The 20,564-nt window shown below is 39.7% G+C and overlaps 1 protein-coding gene across 2 annotated transcripts in view; it reads left to right on the top strand.

The window, feature by feature from the left end:
• The window catches only part of vti1a (vesicle transport through interaction with t-SNAREs 1A), a 130,630-nt gene that overhangs the window by 7,879 nt on the left and 102,187 nt on the right, over positions 1 to 20,564 (top strand). For both annotated transcript variants that reach the window (XM_073490326.1, XM_073490325.1), the window contains exons 3-4: positions 262 to 372; positions 19,061 to 19,138. In XM_073490326.1, coding sequence (XP_073346427.1) covers positions 262 to 372; positions 19,061 to 19,138 — 189 coding nt within the window. The remainder of the gene's footprint in view (positions 1 to 261; positions 373 to 19,060; positions 19,139 to 20,564) is intronic.

Raw genomic sequence — 20,564 nt, 5'->3', positions numbered from 1 at the left:
GTTTCTATCTTGAGCAGCTTTGTGTCATAGATAATAACCTTTTCTGAGACTTGGCAATACATTTACAGAAATATATAGAAAGTAAGAGATAAGTGATCATTAGAGGATAGGGAGGCCTAGATTTTTAAGCATCTGTTCAAGAGTGCTGTAAAAGTGATAAAGTGCCTTAACATTATGATGTAAAAATGGATTTTTATTTGTGAAGACTGGATGAACATGTGTAATGTGTGTTAAATTAACGGGGTTAACTGCGGCTTTTAGCTGGAGCAAATGGACCTGGAGGTGCGGGAGATCCCTATCCAGAGCCGAGCTATGTACAACAGCAGACTGAAGAGCTACAAGCAGGAGGTAGAGAAGCTCGAGAAAGACTTTGTAAGTACACAAACTCCTTCCTAAGTCTTTGTTAATGGTTATTTAAATATGAAAAAAATAATGTACATTATCAACGTTTAGCAAATCATCTTTTAAAGTGTGACTTTAAAAGTCTGTATAGCAAGATACTGCTAATGTATATAACATAATGTACTAAGAAGTTGTCACTTTCTCAAATCCTTCGTGTTTTATACACACATCCATTGTTTGCGCCCTCAACCAAACTCTCTTTCTCTCTTTAGCACACACACACACACACACACACACACACACACACACACACACACACACACACACACACACACACACACACACGCACGCGCGCACACAAACCTGCGCTGAAGCTCACTGGTGCATCCACCGAGGTTAATTCCGAGTTCGTATTTGAACTTGCGAAGCACTGCCTATTGAGAACGGGTTGTGTGTGTTTGTGTTGTTGTTGCTGCAGAATCTGGCCTTGTTTAGTAATTCATAAATCACTGTATGTCTTGACTTGATCTCTAGCCTCTATCAAAGCTTAATGAACAGCCCATTCCTGTGGGTTGCTTGCTTTAAGTCCATATTGTGTGCTCCCAATATTGCTCAAGGTATTTCACTTAATCAATAATATGACCGAAATGAGCAATAACTTAATGTAACTCTGTTGCTTTCTTGTTTTTTTCACTCCCTTTGTAGCTTTAACTATTACCCTAAGTTACAAAAGTATCTTTAATTCATTGTTGTATTCAAATATGTATCTTTAATGATACCTTTATTTGTCTGTTTTTGTTTTCTGTTGTCAAGTTTGTTGTGCTGCTGCTCACAACACGATAATAAACCCGTGGTGTAAATGCAACTGACCTTGAGCAGGAGAGCAGACGAGTCCTTCCACAAATCAAATATGATGTGGAATAAATCCACAACCTCAGAATGGGTTGGAAAAATAAACACTGACTCACATTGGACGTTTAAGAACCTTAAAATTAATTCACAGAAGGCTGACCTGGGATCGGTTCAACATTTAACCTTCTCTTCAGTGAAGCTCTGATACTTTTAATAGTTTTTGCAAAATCATGAACAAACTTTTCTCAAAAGTGAAGGGAACTGAAGTTGTAGCAACACTGTGTTTTCACAGCAAGGACATTCATTGTTGAGTTGCTAAAACCTGATAATCATCTCAAAACTGATCCTTAAAAATGCATCTTTTTAGAGTGCTAGATTCGAATGATTGAATGAAAGTTGTGAGAATAATAGTTAAACAAAATAGAATTATCAATATATGAAGAAATGTATTTTGAATGTTCTTATAAACAATGTGTTGAATAATTACCTGTATCTTAACATTTTGTGTCTCACACTACAACAATAATATAGATGAAAACCCCTGGCTTCTATTTCACTCTAGCATCTAATATCATTAACCACAAACTGCTTATTAAAATCTGTATTGAATCAAATTGGGGAAAATAACATCCACCCTCCAAGCCATCACTGTTGCAAATGCAGAACAAACAAATAAACATGCATAAACAAACCATTTGGATGGTGATATCATGTGCTAGTGATCTGCGAGCACACCGCAGAGATGTGCAAACTGAGATCACAGAGGAGATCTCTGTGCCAAGACAGTTTACTTTCCTCGCCATGGGCATTTAATTGGCTGCTGATTAATCTTTAACTTTTCTTCTCCCCACACTTACCGTGCTTAATCATCAAGCAGCTAACACCCACTGGGGCTGATATTGGTGCTAATTTTCATTCACTGGCATTTTTAGGTCTGTCTTAGGGGTATATGTGGTAAAATTTCTTTGTTTAACCTGGAAAAAAAAAATTGCATTTCTGAAACTAAACCTTGCATTGGAGTGGACGATCTGGCCAAAAAATGATATCACAATCTTTTTCATCACGATCCACAATATAAATTGTAATCTTATTTCTCAATTTTAGAATGCCCCTGTAGATTACATGTACATTTACATTTAGGGCATTTAGCAGACGCTTTTGTCCAAAGCGACTTACAATAAGTACATTTGTCACAAGAAAGAAACCACAACATATCACTGTCGATAAAGTAGAAAAGAAAAAATAGAAACAATTTTCAAGCCCTCATCTGATCCCCCATCTGAGCATGGTAGTTGCTATTTACAAAGGAATTTGCAACATTAAAACACTATATTGCATTAACAATAGTTATTTTTTGGCACAAGTGCCTCATCTGCCATGTTGCTAGCGACTATATTACTCACGTCACATTATTCACAATAAGTCACCCAAAGAAGAGCCACATGAAGTAATTTGTCCAATCAGCAGAGCGATCTTCTGCTCTATTGGCTTGTTCACATATGGATCTGCTAGTCAGTGAAGTTGTGTGAAGTTTGGAAACAAGTACGGACATTAACTACCATCTCCAGGATTTTCCTAAAAAGTTTGTGGACGCTTGAGCTGCAACAATTCGATTAGTCAATCGAAAGAAAAATAGTTGCCAACTACACTGATAATCAATTAATTGTTTCAGTCATTTCTCAAGGACAAACATTTTAAATTGAATCTGGTCCCAGCTTCTTAAACGTAAGGATTTGCTGCTTTTCTTTTTCATTTTTGATAATAAATGAAGAGTCTTCGGGTTTTGGATTGTTGGTTGGTCAAAGAAGCAATTTAAAGATTGACATTTTTTTGATTAAGACTAAACTGTAAAAATAATGGGCAGATTAATTGCAGCCCTAATGGATGCCTTTTAAGATCCATCACGATCTAAAATCATCAGATCGCCCTTCCCCTCCTTGCATGCACAATATAAAACAGAACATGATTGTATCCTACCATCATATAACTGCATACTTGTGGCCTACAATGCTGAAATACAAAGCAGCAGGTAGCATTAGGACAGTCCTTGTGGATAAAGAATATTGGCCTGCTTCTAGCTTTGACTCCCCCATGTTGATGGAGTCATTTTCATTTTTACACCTCTGTGTGTGGTGATCCCAGTGTACATTTAAACCAGGATCACCCACCTCACACAGTAACATCCAGTATATCTGGTCTCCTGTAAATCTGATGCAAGTGTTCAGAAGGCTAGAACTTCAGCCCCCTCAGATGTGCCTCAGATGTGCCAAATGCTATAGCCGAGCTCAGCCTCTCACTTCCTGCAGGCCTGGGGAGGACATGACACTCGGCTCGAAAGGCATCTAGTGGAAAAAAAGGCAATCTCCTTTCTTTTTAATGTAAAAAGCTGCGGCTTTGTTGTGCTTTCCGCGGATATCAAGGCCTTTCCACTCCCTCACTACCCGATCTCCCCCCTCAACCCCACCCCCTACTGGCCTCCCATGGGTGTCTCCCCCCTTAACCTGCTCTCTCATCCTCCCATTCACCCGTGGTTTGAAGTCTTCCTACCACCGGTGTGCCAGCTTGAGACCTCATTCCTGCTCCCTTCCAGACAGGGCCGGAGTCGACCTCGGTAACCCAGCCATTTCATCCAGGAAGACAACTTATCAAACGGGCATCCCAAAGGTGTTTATGTGAGATGTTGCTATGTTGGCTCGGCTGACAGCTTCATTGTGATAATAGAGGGGACAGTGGGGGTCTTAAAGGTGCTGGGTCGTGGCAAAATGGGCATTGCAGCAGCTAAAGGGGATGCCAGTCTGACCATAAGAAGAGTGTGGACAATTGAAAATCCTATTTGATGACTTGTTCATGTCATGGGAAGCATGGTGGCGTGGCTTTTAGCAGTGGCTTTGATCAGGCAAAGAAGAGGCCCAACATAAGCTTAATTTAATGAAATCTATCGGGTAAACAGAGCCACCATCTTCAAAGGGCCACGTTTGGTCCATCCCAGTAGGGACTGCGGGGGTCTGCGTCTGCTGCGTCTGTCTCAAAACCCAATCCATTTTTCCAATCCAACTCAAATTATTTACCATGCTAATTGTAAATGTGCAATCATACCTCTGATATGAGCATGGTGAGATTGTCATAAGCTGTCATAAAGCAACATCGGCTCAGAGATTTCGAGGTTATTTTGAAACTCATGGTGGTGTCTTCTCTGCTGTCAGTGTGTATTTTTAATATCAAAGCAATTCCTTTCTCGCCCTTTTCAAAGCTGTTCCGTGTTGTGTTGTTAGGTCTGTTCTTGCATATGTTTAGTGAACAGGAAATATTTTTAGTCGAACGCAGCCAACCAACAGTTAACAACCTGTATAAATTGATTGTAAACATCATGATCTCATTGGTAAAAAAAAACGAGGAACAGCTAGTTATAAGTGCTTAGTTTAGAGCATTCTGTCTTGGATACTTCTTGAAGTTTATCATTAAATCTGCATCATATTCTTCTATACCTACTTTTTGTAAGTACTTATTACCTCTTGATGGTGTTTCACAGATAATACAGAGTGTGTTGGGATGAATTTTGAGGCATCAGTATGCTGTGGTTGTGGAAATCTTTGTGCAGCAGATGGCGGTATTGCTCTAAGAATTCCCTCCTACTTAAGGTATATGACAAGGACAATATTGGGCACCAATTACTTTGCCTTTCTGATGTATGAGTGGACTTGTTATGATAAATCCTTCCACTTATTATTAAGCCTGACCTCATCCTTTATGCTTTGTAATAGAGATTGAATATAATGTTACCAAAATGTCCTTGTGGTAAAAGCCCATTTATTACAAAGTTTCTTATAGTAGTCTGGCGTCTAACTTTATATATTTTTGGTCATTTGTCTGCGCCCAGTAATTCTTTTAAAGTTAATTAAGGAAGCCAAACAAAATATGAATGAATATGAATGCCTCTTTACAAAAGTGGAATGTCTTTTTTACATTTACATTTAATCTGCAACTCTCACTCTTCCTATTAATCATACTGACATTAGGTATTGCTGCAAATCTTTCCACTCCTTTTTTTTGTCTTTTCAATAACAAAAACCCTTCTGGTTCAACTGTAAGAGGCTTTGTGTTCAAGGATCCTTGACTCCAAGGAGTCAACTAACAAGTTTTATTGATGAATACTTCACATTTTTCTGACATTAAGTGGGAATTGGTGCCAGTAGTGGTCAAGGCAGTGTTGTTGACAGTCACTGGGTAAGGATTAATTTCATTAGATCAATGCCCACTCAGAATAAATAGCTATTGTTGTCATAACACGCTGTTCACTATTTCATCAAGGACCATGAAGATGTCCTTCATTGCAAAGCATCAGTGTTCCTTTAGAAAAACACATCATTACCTAGTCTTCATATGAGATTGGCAAATATGTTTTCACAATATATAATGCACATTATTAGAAGACGTGAAAAAATACGATACGGTGATACGGTCAAATTTTGATTCACCTGAAGTGCAGTACTTAACTTTAAAGAAGCCTATTCAGTAAAGTTGGAAATTATGACTGTCATTCCTCACTTTGTTTATTCCATACTGTGATAGTTGATCTTGCCTGCCTTTACTGATACTGAATCAGGAAGCCAATTGTCACAGGGATACAACTTACACTTCATAATTTGTAATGGTCTATTGGGGTATTGCTTGGCAGTCATGGTCAAGTACAACGTCTGGACTGCCGTTTCCTTTAATAAAAACCTTTAGATGGAATGCCTCCTAGTGTCCGCCCAGGGAGATAATTAATGCATTTCCAAAGAATCAGCCAACCTTGAAATATTGAACAGTTTATTTTCCAGGTATACTGAAGTGAATGGAATGAAAAAGCTGTTGATACTGATTCCACTTTATATTTCTCGTTTAATTTTTTTTAACTCTATATCAATTTCAGAAGTGGTATGACCTTCTGGAGATATCATGAAATTTAGCTTTCAGTTGGGCCAAACCTTGAGTGCTGTGCTCAGTGAAGTGGCGCATTGGACCTCTCAAGAACAACTTGTGAATGATGAGAATTGGTTTGATTTGAATTATGGTAATGTGAACAAGATCAGTAAATGATCAAATCGGATGTGTATCAAATGTGAGCACACTTCAGATGAGGCCAAGGCAAACTTCTGCAACTCATGATTTCTTAAGCTGAACTTGAACTTGAACTCCTTGTTTAGTCCCAAGTATCGTAATAAATAGAGTTGCTGTAGAAGAACTAATGAATGACTCTTGACTTTAAACCATACAGCTCCTGCTACAAGCTTCAGCTGCCAGTAATAATGCTTTCAGAAGTTTTCCATAACCCTCTTCTCCTCATTCCAAACCCCAGAGCAATTTGTTGCCTCTGCATCTGAGGGTCATCCACTATCGGTTCATCATTGGCAATGAACTAACATTTTTCCAGGGTTTTTGAAATGCCTATAAAGTATAGACTGTTTTGTCTAAGTAGATGCTTTCCATTCTGGCTTGAAGTTAAGTGTGGGAACTGTTACTTACTCTCCATTCAAAGCATACTAATACTAAGTCTGTCAAAATAACTACTTTTTGCTGGACAATACATTGTCCCAGAAACAATTACGATAAATGTTACTGTCATTTTCTGATCATTTTATGCCACTGATTTATGATGATATAATGGCATAATATTGCAAGAACATCTATTCCAAGAAAGATGGAACTTTAGATTCTCAATATCCAGACATTGGAATTGGAATGTAAACAAAAAGTTAAAATATCCCAAATAGATTGAACATAAAACTAAAATGGCACTCAATAGAACGCATACCTCTGCCAAGGCCTAAGAGTCCCCTTTAATTCAATCAAGCCTTATCCAAAATTAAACTCTATAGCCCTGTATTGCTCTGAAGTTTAAACCTCACATAAGAACTTAACCACAACGAATAACGTCTAGTAAAAAGCCCTATCTCACGATGTTAAAGAAAGTAGGAGAAAAATTCCTGGATCTGTCACTTTATCTAGATCCGTACCAAAAGTTAATGGGGTCTATTCTGGGCCGAGACCCACCATTCAACAAAACAAGAAATAAAATGTGAATAAACGCTGCGCCAGATTCTTATAAAGGTCGGGAAAACCCTGCTGGTTATTCTGGCATCATGTTGGATAAAATGACATTCTTATGTAAAGGAACACATCTGTAAACAATAAACGGACAATATCAAGGTAAGCAAAAAAGCTACATACGTCTATAAGACGATAAGATATGTAGAGTAAGTCAATAACGTAATTATGGTAATGGACCTTATACCATGGTACGTATGTAACCAAGCCAAATGGATGAATGTGAGGATAATTATTCATTTATGTAATGTGAATGTTCATGTGGAATCTTTTAATTGGTGGTCATGGACAATTCAAGGTTGTGCAGACTATCCAACTTTAGCTCATAGTGTCCATAAACTGATTATTAGCAGCACAATGAGCAAACCTAAATGGAGAAAGAGTTTGCAAAGTCATTTATCAGAACGTCGGTTCTTCGTCTTAAGAGGCTCTGACACTATAAATGTCATTTTTTAAAACCAGATGCTGATAATTATGTTGAGATTTAGGTCTTGATGGGATATTTTAGGACCACTGTACATCTCACGCCAGAACCAAGTCTGTAGTGATTTTAAATTAGCATTGTTGTAATCCATCTTGAAGGGTTCCCATTGTTTGCCCCCTGTCCTCGTTATGGTGACTCCTGCAAACAGACAACATGAGAGACCAACATTAGTTGGATGTTAGACACTTTAAATCGCCTTAGGTTGCCTTGGCTTACTTGCTCTTAGTAGACACAGAGGAGTAAAGGCAGATTGAGTCTTTTCATGGTTTGTTGCTTAACAACCCATCAATGACACCAAAGTCTAATCACTCATAACCGATTTTAAAAGGAGTCCCTCAATTGACGGGGATTTTTCCTGTGTATTTCCTCTGAGCTGAGTGCAGATTTAAGATGTAAACAAATAGATCTGCTTCCCTACTTATGAATTATGTCTTTCATTCGGAAGTTGTTGTGCGCAGTATGTCTTCATTGAGTCCTTTGTGGATTTGTGGCATTGGAGGCTTTTACATGTTGTCTTTTTGGACACGAAGATGGGATTCATTCACGGATTAGCCTTTTGTTGCTCGTGTTGAGACCATTTTTTTCATTGGTTTGATGGTGTAATGGTAGCAGTGGGTCAAACCTGGGTTGAAGGACAGTGTTGCAATAGGGACAAAAGGATGTTTTGTCCAGAAGTGCCATGTTCTCATTTCAGAAAAAAAGGCGAGTGAGACCCAACAAGAATTTCGCCATGTACAATAGTTAGTTAGTTAGTAAGAGTTTTAATTCTTTTTGCTACTTTTTTAGTCATAAAAATGTGTGAAAAGAGAAATGTGAAATGTGAGACACTGATATCTAACCAGCAGCACTGAAAGGTGCTGGTTGTTTTGTTCCTACACAAGGACTATTCATCAGTAAGTAATTGTAATAATAATTTGCTTTCCATGACTTGAATAGCATGACAGTGTTGTCAACCAGATGTTATGGCAGTTAAGCATTAATACATGATTCTACTCCAATTTCCACTGCTACTATAATAATGTTTTTTCAAGTGAACAATTTACAGTAATTACCTCTACCAAGGAGGTTATGTTTTCAACCATGTCCGGTTGGTTTGTCGGTTTGTCGCCAGGATTAAACAAAAACTACTGAATGGATTTCGACGAAACATGGATCGACGATGGGTCTCGGCTCAAAATAGCCCCATTAACTTTTTGTGTGGAACTTGATAATGGGACAAAATTTCTCACTTTCTTTAACATTGCGAGACTGGTGGTTTTTCTACATTTTTGTCAATTTCATGCATGGATCTTGATGAAAGAATTGTGTGTATTCAGGTGGCTGGTACATTTTGATGCAGAACCCAACAGAAATCAGAATCAAGCAGATTCAAATATGTTTTTATTTAATATTGGATTAGGCTTGATTGAATGAAAGGGGACTGTTTGGACCTTGCTGAAGGTATGCCATTGTAGTTTGGATTGTTAATAATGGGGATTGATGCATTACGGGCCTAGATGATTATTGGAGCTGATATTTAGCATTTGTCTGATAATCAGAATTTGTGGGGGTTTTTTTGTTGTCCAATTTATGATGAATACATTTCTGATAAGGAATTTTAAAGTAACCAGGAGCTAAAGTTATCCAATAAATGAAGCGTATTAAAAAGTACAAAGCTTGCCTCCAAAATGCATTGGAGTGGAAGTATAACGTAGCAGACAATGGCAATACCCATGTCAAGTACAAGTAGAACAAAATTGTACTCAAGTACAGTTTTTGAGAAAACCGTACTTGGTTACATTCCATCACTGTTTATCATATATTCGGACAGCAAGATTTTCATTTTTACTGCAAATGTATGTTGCTTCTAGGTTGCAACGATACGCCAGTTTCAAGGTATACCGTAGCAGGAAAATTAACGTTGATCGTACCATGTACATTTGCTTATCTAAGGTATTGAATTCCATCATGTCAGTGTTATTAAAAATATATAAATGTATTTCTATGTCTGTCAGGACATAATATTTTGTGAAAGCATTTGTTCAACCCACAAAAAAACCCTCTATTTTCATCACTTCAAGGGTTATTGTAACTGATATCAATAAAAATAGTTGTGTAATACCGTATAATGTGTCATTGTAAAACAGTGATATTTTCTCAGATGGTTATCGTACTGTGAAAATCTCATACCGTTGCAACCCTTGTTGGTTCCAAATATCTGTCTCCTTGATTACTAATGATATGTGTCGATATTGGCCCTGAAGAAAACATATTGGTTGATCCCTAGTTAATAAGAAACGAAAAGAATTATAAAGACAAGAATCAAACCTTGCTGGAAAAGCAGCAGGTGTTACCCTTATTTTGACCACACCTGATATTGAAGTTAAAAGAAATACAAGAGCAAAATTATCACATAGAAATGTGTTTGCCAACCATTTTAGAGATATGATGAAGTGTTAAGATCCCAGGCAGAGAAGTGGGAATACATTTTGGGGTAATTTGCTTTCCTGTCATCTTTATGAGTTTTACAGTCGTTAACAAGATGAGTTCTTGTCAGTCGTCGACTTGGAGAAACCACACAGCCTATAATTTGTAAGCAGATCACCCTCTACTCCCTCTCTGTCTCTTTATGTTAACACTTGTCTGTATGGATGGGGTATCTGCATTATGCCTGGAGCACAGGTTTTGTTTGGCAGTGTGCAAATTCGGCCGTTATCCTTCCACGCGATCGTTTCCTCTCTCGCTTATCTCTCCTGGCCCCTCCAAAGTCGCCGTACTTCCACACACACATACACACACACACATACACTGACAGTGATCAGTATAGCTTTCAGACGCTTGTCTGGCTGAGTCTGGCATGAAGCGAAGGCCCTCCCAGGTCCCCTCGCTGTCCTCAGGGCTTGTGTGATTGAGTGACTGGAGTGAGTGGGGGCCAAAGATAATAAGGGGGAAAATATAAAGACATGGGGCGATGATATGATAACACCCCCTTCCTCCTCCTTCCCCTCCTCCCTCTCTTTACTCCCCCTTTCCACCTCCCCTTCACTTTTCCTTCTGTTCTTCTTTCTGTCCTACCCCCGATTTCCGTGCACCGAGCCTGTCCCACGCAGTAGTGTAAACCAGAAGTGACATGTGACACCCACTCCCCAGTGATGTGCTGACAAGCGGGTACTAGAATAGGTGACAATGTTTTCTTTTTTTTTTTTTGCCAGACTGGCTTAAGTATGGTGAAGGGATTCATGAAGTATTTATGAAATATATTATGAATCATTGGGTCTGTGTTTTTCCTCTGTATTTTAGGCAGCAGCATTTGCTTTTTAATAAGTAAGCCTCAGAGAAAGGCGAGAGAGAGAGAGAGGAAAGGGGTAAATAGAGGAAGAATTCTTTACATTGCATCTTTACTGGCGTTTCTTCATAGTTAAAGCTCTGTGTTTACAAATGTTTTAACCCCGGCTCGTGCCCCCTCAGCACACACATGCAGACACACAATTAAACTTAGTTTCTTCCTCTCATCCTAAGTGTTTCTAATGAGGGAGCGTGCCAGAAAGAAAGGGATCGTGTTTTTTGCTCTCAGCGACCAACAGTTTTGCCTTTTCTCTGCTGTTTTTGAAGCCTGCAGTGGAATCTGGCTGTGGCCTTGATCAGAATTACATTGTGGAAGATGAATTAGGTTTTTTTTTTTTTTTTTTTCAATTATCCCAGAGGTTGGCCACCATTAGAGCGTCAGCCTACTCCTGCAGTGAGACTAAACTCTTTAGTTTTGTTCCCCTCATCACCATAGAGCTCTTGTTTGTTCTGCATTGTCAAACTTTTTGTACATTTTTGCCTTTGTACATTTAGAAAATTATCTGTTTCACATAACACATTCTCTGCTTTAAGTGCATGTATGAAATGGCCAAGAATTCCCAGTAGGAACAAAAAAATCTATCACCACTTTTAAACAACTAATGGCTCATTAAATTATTGTTATTTGTCTAGTTTTTTCCTTTGCAGTGTTCCTTTTATATGTTCTGCTACTTTTTTAAGAATGAAGAGCAGATGATTGTTTTTGTCAATTGTTCAATATGCATGTTCTTCTCTATATACTTTTGTTTTTTAAAATCTCCTTAAAAGGGATGTAAGCATGATTTCTCTGCAGCTTTCAGTTGCTATTTCTCATAATTTTTGAACTACTGTCGTAAATTCCAGTACAAAACCTGCAGACTCCCAGGAAACTAGTAAGCGTATTGGGAAGTTCAGGAGGGCACATGTTGGAAGGGCTTTGGAGGGGGGCCTTACTGGCCTCATCAGCATTTGAATGTGCTCTGGCTAGTGAAATAACAAAGTATACATAAATATATAGAGATAATGATCTGGCTAAGTCCCTATATGTGCTGCTGTATTCTTATGCTAATGAGTGGGCTATTCAGTGCCAACAATGGTCACATTACAAGAAAAGGCAAAGCACTGAAGGAGATAGTCTTCTGTGCATGTCCACTGACGGACGCGCACATGCACATGCTCAGCAGGCCCGACTCCTCTCCCTTTGTGTCTAGGTTTTTTTTTTTTTTTATTACATTTTTCAATTTTAGATAACACTCCAAGAATAGACATCAAACAAAAAATGAATCATAAATCGAGGTCAGGAGTGAACCTCTTTCCAAAGCAGAGAAAGGGTTAAAAGTGAAGGTATTTCTTTCTTTAAAAAAGATGGGAAGACTGATAGGAGAGGAGCTCTTCTCAGCAGAGGGTTCAGTGAACCATATGTAGGTAGCCACAGGCTAATGGGCCGGTTGGTCCCTGGCTTGCCAGGTATCCTGCAATGCACATCTCCTAACACCCCCCCTCTCCTCCTCCTCCTCCACACACACACTTTTTCTCTCCTCGTCATCCTCCGACACCCACCTCTCCCACCCCTCCCACCTTCACTCTGTGAAAATCCCTCCTCCACTTTCCTCTAATCTCACCTTTTTCTCTGGTGCTGACCCGGGGAGGCCCACTTTATTCCCCACTGCACGCCAGAAGCCAGCGTTGTGATCGGAGCCCGAGCCCCTGCGCCGGTTCCCCCTCTCCTCTCCTCTCTCCTTGCCCTGGCTGCCCGCCTCCCCGACGGCTCTGCTCTATTGATTTACTCCTCCAACCAATGCTGTCTGTCTCTGTTTTGCACCACCAGCACCTAGGTCCCTCATCTCTATAACCCTCCCTCTTTCCCCGTTTTCTCTCTTTCCTTCTCTTGCTCTCTTCTTTCTTTCTGTCTTTCTTTTCATACTTTCTTTCTGTCTCTCCTCCTGTCCCCTCCTACACAACCAAGGGCTAGGGGAGAAAAACCTGACAGAACTCGAGAGACGGAGGGAAAGAGAGATGGAAGGATGGGGGTGTGGGAGGGGAAACGGGGCCTTTGATTTTTCATTAGAAGCGCCTCCATATTTTAATATTGGGTTTAATCGGGCCCTCATGCCTTAAAGAAATAACCATTGAGAGATGATCCCTCGGCCTTCAAAAAGTATATGGCGCTTCTTCAATCAAAGCCCTCCTCGAATTTGCTCTTTTGTTTGGAGTTCACTTGCAATCCCCCCCCTTCCTCTCTTCTCTTGCCGCCTCTCGGCCTCTCGCTTTGTGGGTACAGTCGTTAGGCTTATTGACTGATCTCGGCTGTACTTAGCAATAGAAATGACTTTGACAGGGAAATACACCACCGGTATCACAGAGGTACAAGCATGAAAGGCCCCTATCAGAATTATATACTCTTTCACCAGCAAAGGGCTAGGTATTTCCCCCCCAGAGATAAAATCCTGTTTACTTGTGGTCTAATAAGAAAACTGATGGATTCAGTGATAGAATATAAAAATAGGATTAAGGATTTAATTGTTTTTTATTGAATTAAGCTAATAAAGAGAAGTTTTCTCAGTTGTCTCTTTTTTTTTAAAAGATATTTTTGAAGCTGATACTCGCTGTCACCCTTAAAAAACTCTCGTCACCTTGTACCTGTTTGGATATGTCGCAGGCTCATTTATTACCATGCCTCGGTTGATCATTCACGTTTTTTATTTGTGTTTTTTCGACAAGCGCTTCTCTGAGACTCCTTCAGGTTTTTCATGGAAGAAGAACACAATGCCGCGCGCGTAGAAGCCGCCAAAGCACCAACCTGTGAGCTAATGAGAGGCCCCATGCTGTTATCTAAGGCTCCGGCTTCTCTACCACTGCTGCACTTCTATTAGGGGAGAGAACACACACCGGGCTGCCGTTCACATATGTCGCGAGCTTACGCTCTCTAAAGGAGGTTTTCCCCGGGAATGCAAAGGCTTGTAGAAGCCTGCTTTGCTCATACAGTAGCCCGCATATGCACTCGCACAACACACACACACACACACACACACACACACAAACACACACACAGTCAGAAGTGGAGGATCCGATGGCACCAAAGACCACAGTGAAACAAAGGCACAAATGACACCCTCCTGTGACAATCCCAATTGTAGCTACTTGCCATCGTCTGATAATATATCAAATGCATTAAAAAAGAGCACTTACTTAATTGAACAACCTCTCCAGATTTGTTTGTGTTAAAGCAGAGTTGAAGACAACAATTTGTGTGTGTGTGTTTTCCTTTGTGCCGGGTGTGCGTGTTAACCCCCTGCCAAGCAGAGATGCATTATTTAAGATGCTGTTGTGATACTTGTGCCTGCTTAAAGGTCTCTGCTTCCTTTTAACGCCATGCCGCATCAGTCCACCTCTGCCCCCACTTGTGGGGCGAGGAGACCAGAGTGGGACCTGCTGGCACTGGTCCACACATCACCTGGGAAAATATCACAGCAGGGGTAGGAAAGGAAGTGATATAGATAACCTTTGAGTTTAGCGCACATTCTTGAGAACATAGAGATGTTTTATACACCACTTCATTGTCATGTCATTGCAGTTTTTACAAGATGTTACACTAATAAGAAAAAAACGTTTAATAATGAATTTGTGTGCATTTTGTGCTCACCTGGAAGTTATTTTTAAAATGGCCTTTTTCTATTTATTGATTAGTTGTCATCTGTTACATTAATTGCTAACTATTTTGATAATTGATTGATCTGTTTGAGTAATTTTGTTTAAAGAAAAAAGTCAAAATTCTTTGATTTATGCTTCTTACATGTAAATATTCTCTTAAATCTTTTTTGCCCTTTGACAGTAAATTAAACATCTTTTGGTTGGGGGCGTGATCTTGGGCTGTGGGAAACACTAACCAACATTTTTCACTTTTCTCAGACATTTGAATCGAGATAATTAATCGAGAAAATAATTGACACTGAAAATCATCATCAGTTGCGGCCCTAGGGGTTTTGATGGAGCAACTCTGACGGTTGGGAAAATTAGAGGTTTAAATGGCAGTTTCAGACAACCACATGGAGCTGGACATAAGTGTTATTAGATCTAAATTTGGAAATGCCCTGCCACTTTCCTACTGGTGAAAAAGCCTGTAATGGAACATAGTGTTTTAAATTGAATATGGTTAATTACTCTTCATGCTATGCCACCAGCCGTGTGCGCAGGGGCGAGAAGGAAAAGCTTGGGAAAGTGGAAGAAAAAGCATGTGCAAAGGAACTTCAGGGCCCCTCATTACACTCTGCCCCTGGGTATTTTTACGCCTTTTATTTCCCATATAATGAACTGTTTACATTTTTCAGCTTTCCAGGCGCCACAATAATTTGCGCTTGTCCTCGTGTCACTCGTTGTGCTGGGCAAAAAGCGAGGAGGATAGTTGGAAGGGAGTGAAATATGTATAGAAATCTCAGTTTATTTGATTTTAATTATGGTGATTTTATTTTGTAGATAGGCAACTTTTCTTTTACATTACAAAGACCATTATTGTTGACTGCTTGAAATTAGGAAAGGTCACCGTTTTGCAATTATTGATACACTCTCTGTAAACAGATGTTTTTAAGATTTACTTTCTTCTCTCTGGACTGTGGAGGAACTCAAAAATCATCATGTTAATTTAGAAAATATATACACATGCATGCACATATACTAGAAAGAAAATGCACACAAAGGGAAGATCCATATATTTGCTATAATTAAATAAATATAATTTGCTGCTCAGAGGATTATGCCAAACTGATTAGCATATCTGATATGAATTGTTATGCATGCATATGTAATTACATTTTGATGGGTAAAGAAGAATAGTTTTTTTTTCTTCTTCTGCTATCCATGTCAACAGAGGTAAAACGTGTGTTTTTGACAGGACACCAGCACCTCCATCGCTGCATTTGACGGGATGTGTGGAGTTTTAAAGGCAGGCCACTTTGCATAAAGTTAAGATGTACCTTTGTACTTCTCCTGTGTGCTTCCGGGAATAGAAGCAAATTCTCACCCAAGATTAAAAAAGTGACAAAAGACAGACCTTTCAAAAGGATTAAAAAAAGCTCCTTTTTTCTTTTCTGAGCAATAAGGTATCTTCTGAAAGCGCTCATTCTTTTTTAGATTACAAAGCCTGATTAGTTGGTTTCGTCTTAAGATGCGGAGGAGCTCAGTCTTTACATACTGTAAGTGAAATGAGAGAGTTTCAGTGCATTTCCTTTTATAGAATAGGAAAATTTTACAGGAACAGGTATCTTATATCTGCTTTTCTGACCTCAAGAGTGATCCTGTTGTCACTTAGGATTTTTTTTCTTAACACCCTAACTTATAATCAAAATCTGCCACTGTATTAAGCAGTCAATATTGCACAGCTGTTTATGTTTCACATCAAATGGGAAGACAGTAATCACTCAGGAATCTGTTGTTTTCCAGAGGGGGAATCCAAAAACCGGAGTGTATACTGTAGGTACAGGGGAAGTAGCGGCAACACTTTCATTTCAATGACATTTTCCATTCTTTATACTTTCTTTGTTATCTACACTGTTCTCATTGCAGAAACACTTCGTACATTCATCTGTAACAGACAGCTATTTAGAAATACCAAAAAAAAAAAAACCCTGCATATGGTTTGAAGGCGACGTAAGCCTTAACATTCAAATCAATGCTTCTCCCAGGCTTCCTCGTCTCAATTACTGGTGAAGTCGTCTTTCCCCCTAAGTTGCACTGCAGCTCTTTAAGATGAAACTCGACTTAAATGGAATATGTGGGTGTTTTCCTGGCAACAAATATGTGTGAGTCTGTGTGCCTTGTGTACAAGTGTACATGCTGTCTTCAAATTGATGCTTATTGTCTTTCTGGTTTTACTCAAATCTGATATTTCTTTTTATGTCCTGACAGCACAACAATGACCACTTACTTATCCCTGCACAGAAGTTGTGGCTTAAAAAATCCACTAACATTAGAATTAAAATGAAAAATAGACATTAGCATGAATTAAATGTTTAGGTTATACAGTTTTAGTGCAATAACACTTGATTACTTAATATTTTAATATACATTTTTCTGAAAACAAACGACCGGTTTCAGAAGGTATGATTGTATTATATTTGTATGTTTATGTCACTTATATTTGCCATGGAGCGCCTTATCTATTTTGATTTTAATCAAAAGAGGATTACACACATATATGACATTTTAACCAGCCTTTCTAGATATTAGGAAATTTGCTGTCACATAATTGAGCGTTGCAACAATTATCACAAACTTAAAAGTTAATAATTGAGCTGACTGTTGTCTGGCACAATCACAAAACAATTGCAAAAACATCTTGAACAGCACATTTTAACACAGTGCTCCTGTGTGTGGGAGGGGGGGTTGTGTTTTATTTGACTCAGTGTTCTTCTCTTTTCCCCACAGTAGGCGTTCTGTGGTTAGCTAAGGTCCCCGCGGTTGAGTATTGTTTGGGTGCGCTCTTTATCTAATGGGTTTTGTGGTCCGGGTCAATCAGGCCCTCCGTCTAGTCGGTAATTACTCCAGAGAACTGTGGCCCTCACCATCACGATAATAACAACCAAATCACATCAGCCATGACTTTCCACTCAGTGCTCCAGATTATGAGGAGAGACAAAAAAAAAAAAAACATCAACTTGCTCGATTGTGATTGGTTACAAAGTTATTTCAATCAAGGAACTTGATATCATCACTCTTGAGGTTAGAATTGGCTTTTTCAAGTTTGATTTGTGCTCCTTTCATGGAAGGTAGCATCAAAGTACTTGCAATAGCTTCTTCAAACTTTACCTGATAACGGAAAGATATTGGGAAAAGGATACTGTATTTGAGGAAAAAAAAACTGTCCCCAACAGGTAATTGGTGTTCCTCCACTGATTCTCTTACTTTGTTTTATTTATTCAGAGTGGAGAACTAAGTAAATATAGAAAATAGAAAGAATTTCGTGTTGAGAAAAAGTGATATTTTCATTCCTATGCTGGTGTTTGTCTTTGATTTTGCCCACCTCCTGCAGCCCACCTAGAAACCCTGTCAAGGCAGGGAGAGAAAGCGAAGGAGGCTTAGTAAACACTTTCTGTGTCTGCTGCTGGTGTGTATTTAGTTTAGAGGGCATGCCAAGAGGCTGTTTTTCCATGGGTCGGGCGTCTGTAAACAAGCGGTACAACGGCAGCCTACTCTTCGACAATCGGAGGTGGCACACTCTGAAGTGTGTATGAAATGTTTTTTTGGACATGGCATTCCCTCTTATTCTAGCCTGTGTGGAGACAGAGAAAGAGAGAGAGTGTGAGAGAGTGTGTGCGTATGTTTATATGTGTGTGTGTGTGTGTGTGTGTGTGAGAGTGTGTGTGAGAGAGAGAGAGGCAACCCCAAATCCGATGGGCCGCCAATGGGTGATGAATTATTCCCTGTCTGAGTCTCAGCATTGGTGTTATCACAGAGCCTGCCACTGCACTGGGATGACAGCGGTGACAGCCCCCAGAAAAGATTTAGCGCTGACAAGTGATACTTCCTCATAATACATCTCCCTGGCCCTCTCCCCTGTCCCCCTGTTCCACAGCCTCTCCATGCACACAAGAGGAGGTTTTTTATCCCTCAACTTATATTTGTTTAAGTGGGCAAGGTGGAGGGGGGGCTCTCTGCCACCACTTCTGTGGCACAAGTGCACTAGGTACAGTAGATCACCTTGGAAGGGAGTCCTGGGCACAAACCCAGACAGGCTTGTTTTCAGTACATGTGTTTTGGAGGCACACGCTCACAGAGACACGCTCACACACATACAGACACATACGACCAACCTGCATGTGTATGACTTGTCACCGAGTTCCATTAGGGGGCTCTCGTGCTTAAGGAATGCCTGTTGTGTTTGTGCATCAACAACAGTACTAATCCATATTTCCCCACTTGTTTTCTCTTTTTGCTCTCCTCTGTTTCTCCCTTCTCTTCTTCTTTTTGTCCTTCTTCCTCATCCTCCCCCCCCTGCAGAAAAGGTCACGTATTGCCTACAGTGATGAGGTGCGCAACGAGCTCCTGGGGGATGACGCCAGCTCCTCAGAGAACCAGGTGAGGTGCTAATCAGGGGCCCGAACGACGCCAGTGTGGGTGGCTGACCGGCCCCCAGGGTGAGGAGGTGGGCCCCTCATAGGGGCCATCGAGAGCTGAAACCACAGTATTGTCACCAAGTCATGCGGAAGGAACACTGTTTAATGCAAAGCTGGGCTGCCAGTGAGTGGGCTCGGGGCATGGGACCAGTGTCTGGCTAAAGCCAGATTGTGACCCACGCGCACACACACCAAAACACAAACACACAATTCAACACACATTTCAATTCAAAATCCCGGCCTCCCCACTCCAACCGTCAGACAGCTGTTCTCCAGCCGGGTGTGGACTTAGGCCAATAATAGATCCTCCATCCTCCGTCAAGGTCCACACACATACACAGACATACATGCACACGCAGACTTGCTAAATCTTGTTCTCTGGTCTTTCTTTAAACTCCCAGGGTGGTGAACCTTCACAATGCAGATGCTCAAAATTAATAAATATAAGAACGCAGGTTCTCATATAGTTGACGCCTGATATGAAAAAAGAATCACTTCAGTGTTTTTGCTCAATACTTCATAGAAATGGTCCTTTAGCCCCTTAATATTTGTATTTATTGTTAAGTATCAGCCCTAAATAAAAAATCTCAAATTCTGTTTGGACTTCTTAATGGTTTTGATCTATTATCTATCAACATATTCACAATTGGTTGATTGTTTGTTAAAAGACGATGACTGACACTTTGAATATCAGCTCAGCCTGTTGAATTCCAGGGATATAAACAACAGATAAACCACATTAACAATTTTCATTCATTGTCAGCGATGTCTACAAAAGATCCATTCACAGCAGTTATGAAAGTGGCAATGAAGAAGAAAAACAATTATCTTGAATTGTGATCTTAATTGGCCAAAATATGCCACGTTATTTTAAACTTAAGCTGTTTTGAATAAATGTAGATCTGCATCAAAACAGTGATACATCAACGGATTCAGCAAACGTTTTAACATTTAAGACGCACTTACCTATTGCTCACCTGCACAGCTGCCACTCATACGCAGCCACTCTCAACTATGACCAAACGTCTTTTGACTAATTATATATTGCCTTTAGAATCGGCTGTCAACTTGGTGGGGTTACTGTGTCTCAAGGCGCACACCATCACACACACGCACATGCAAATAAATACTTTGCATTTGCAAACGTGCACACTCAAAAAAAAAAAGAAAAAAGACAAAGATGAATACTTGAATGCATATTTGCACATTTAGTCCCACAGTGCTTTATGTGAGTATATTTAGATGATTCCCAGCTAAGCAAAGCTAAATAAAGTTGTCTGTTTTTTTTTTTGAACATTTCCCTATTACCATTTCAATGATGACCCATGAACTGCACATCTTAGAAACATATGTATCACGAGCAACGATGTGTAATTGAAATGCATATT

This window comes from Pagrus major, chromosome 20 (assembly GCF_040436345.1).
Source record: "Pagrus major chromosome 20, Pma_NU_1.0".
Classification (NCBI taxonomy): domain Eukaryota; kingdom Metazoa; phylum Chordata; class Actinopteri; order Spariformes; family Sparidae; genus Pagrus; species Pagrus major.
This window is presented reverse-complemented; position numbering and strand designations above follow the sequence as displayed.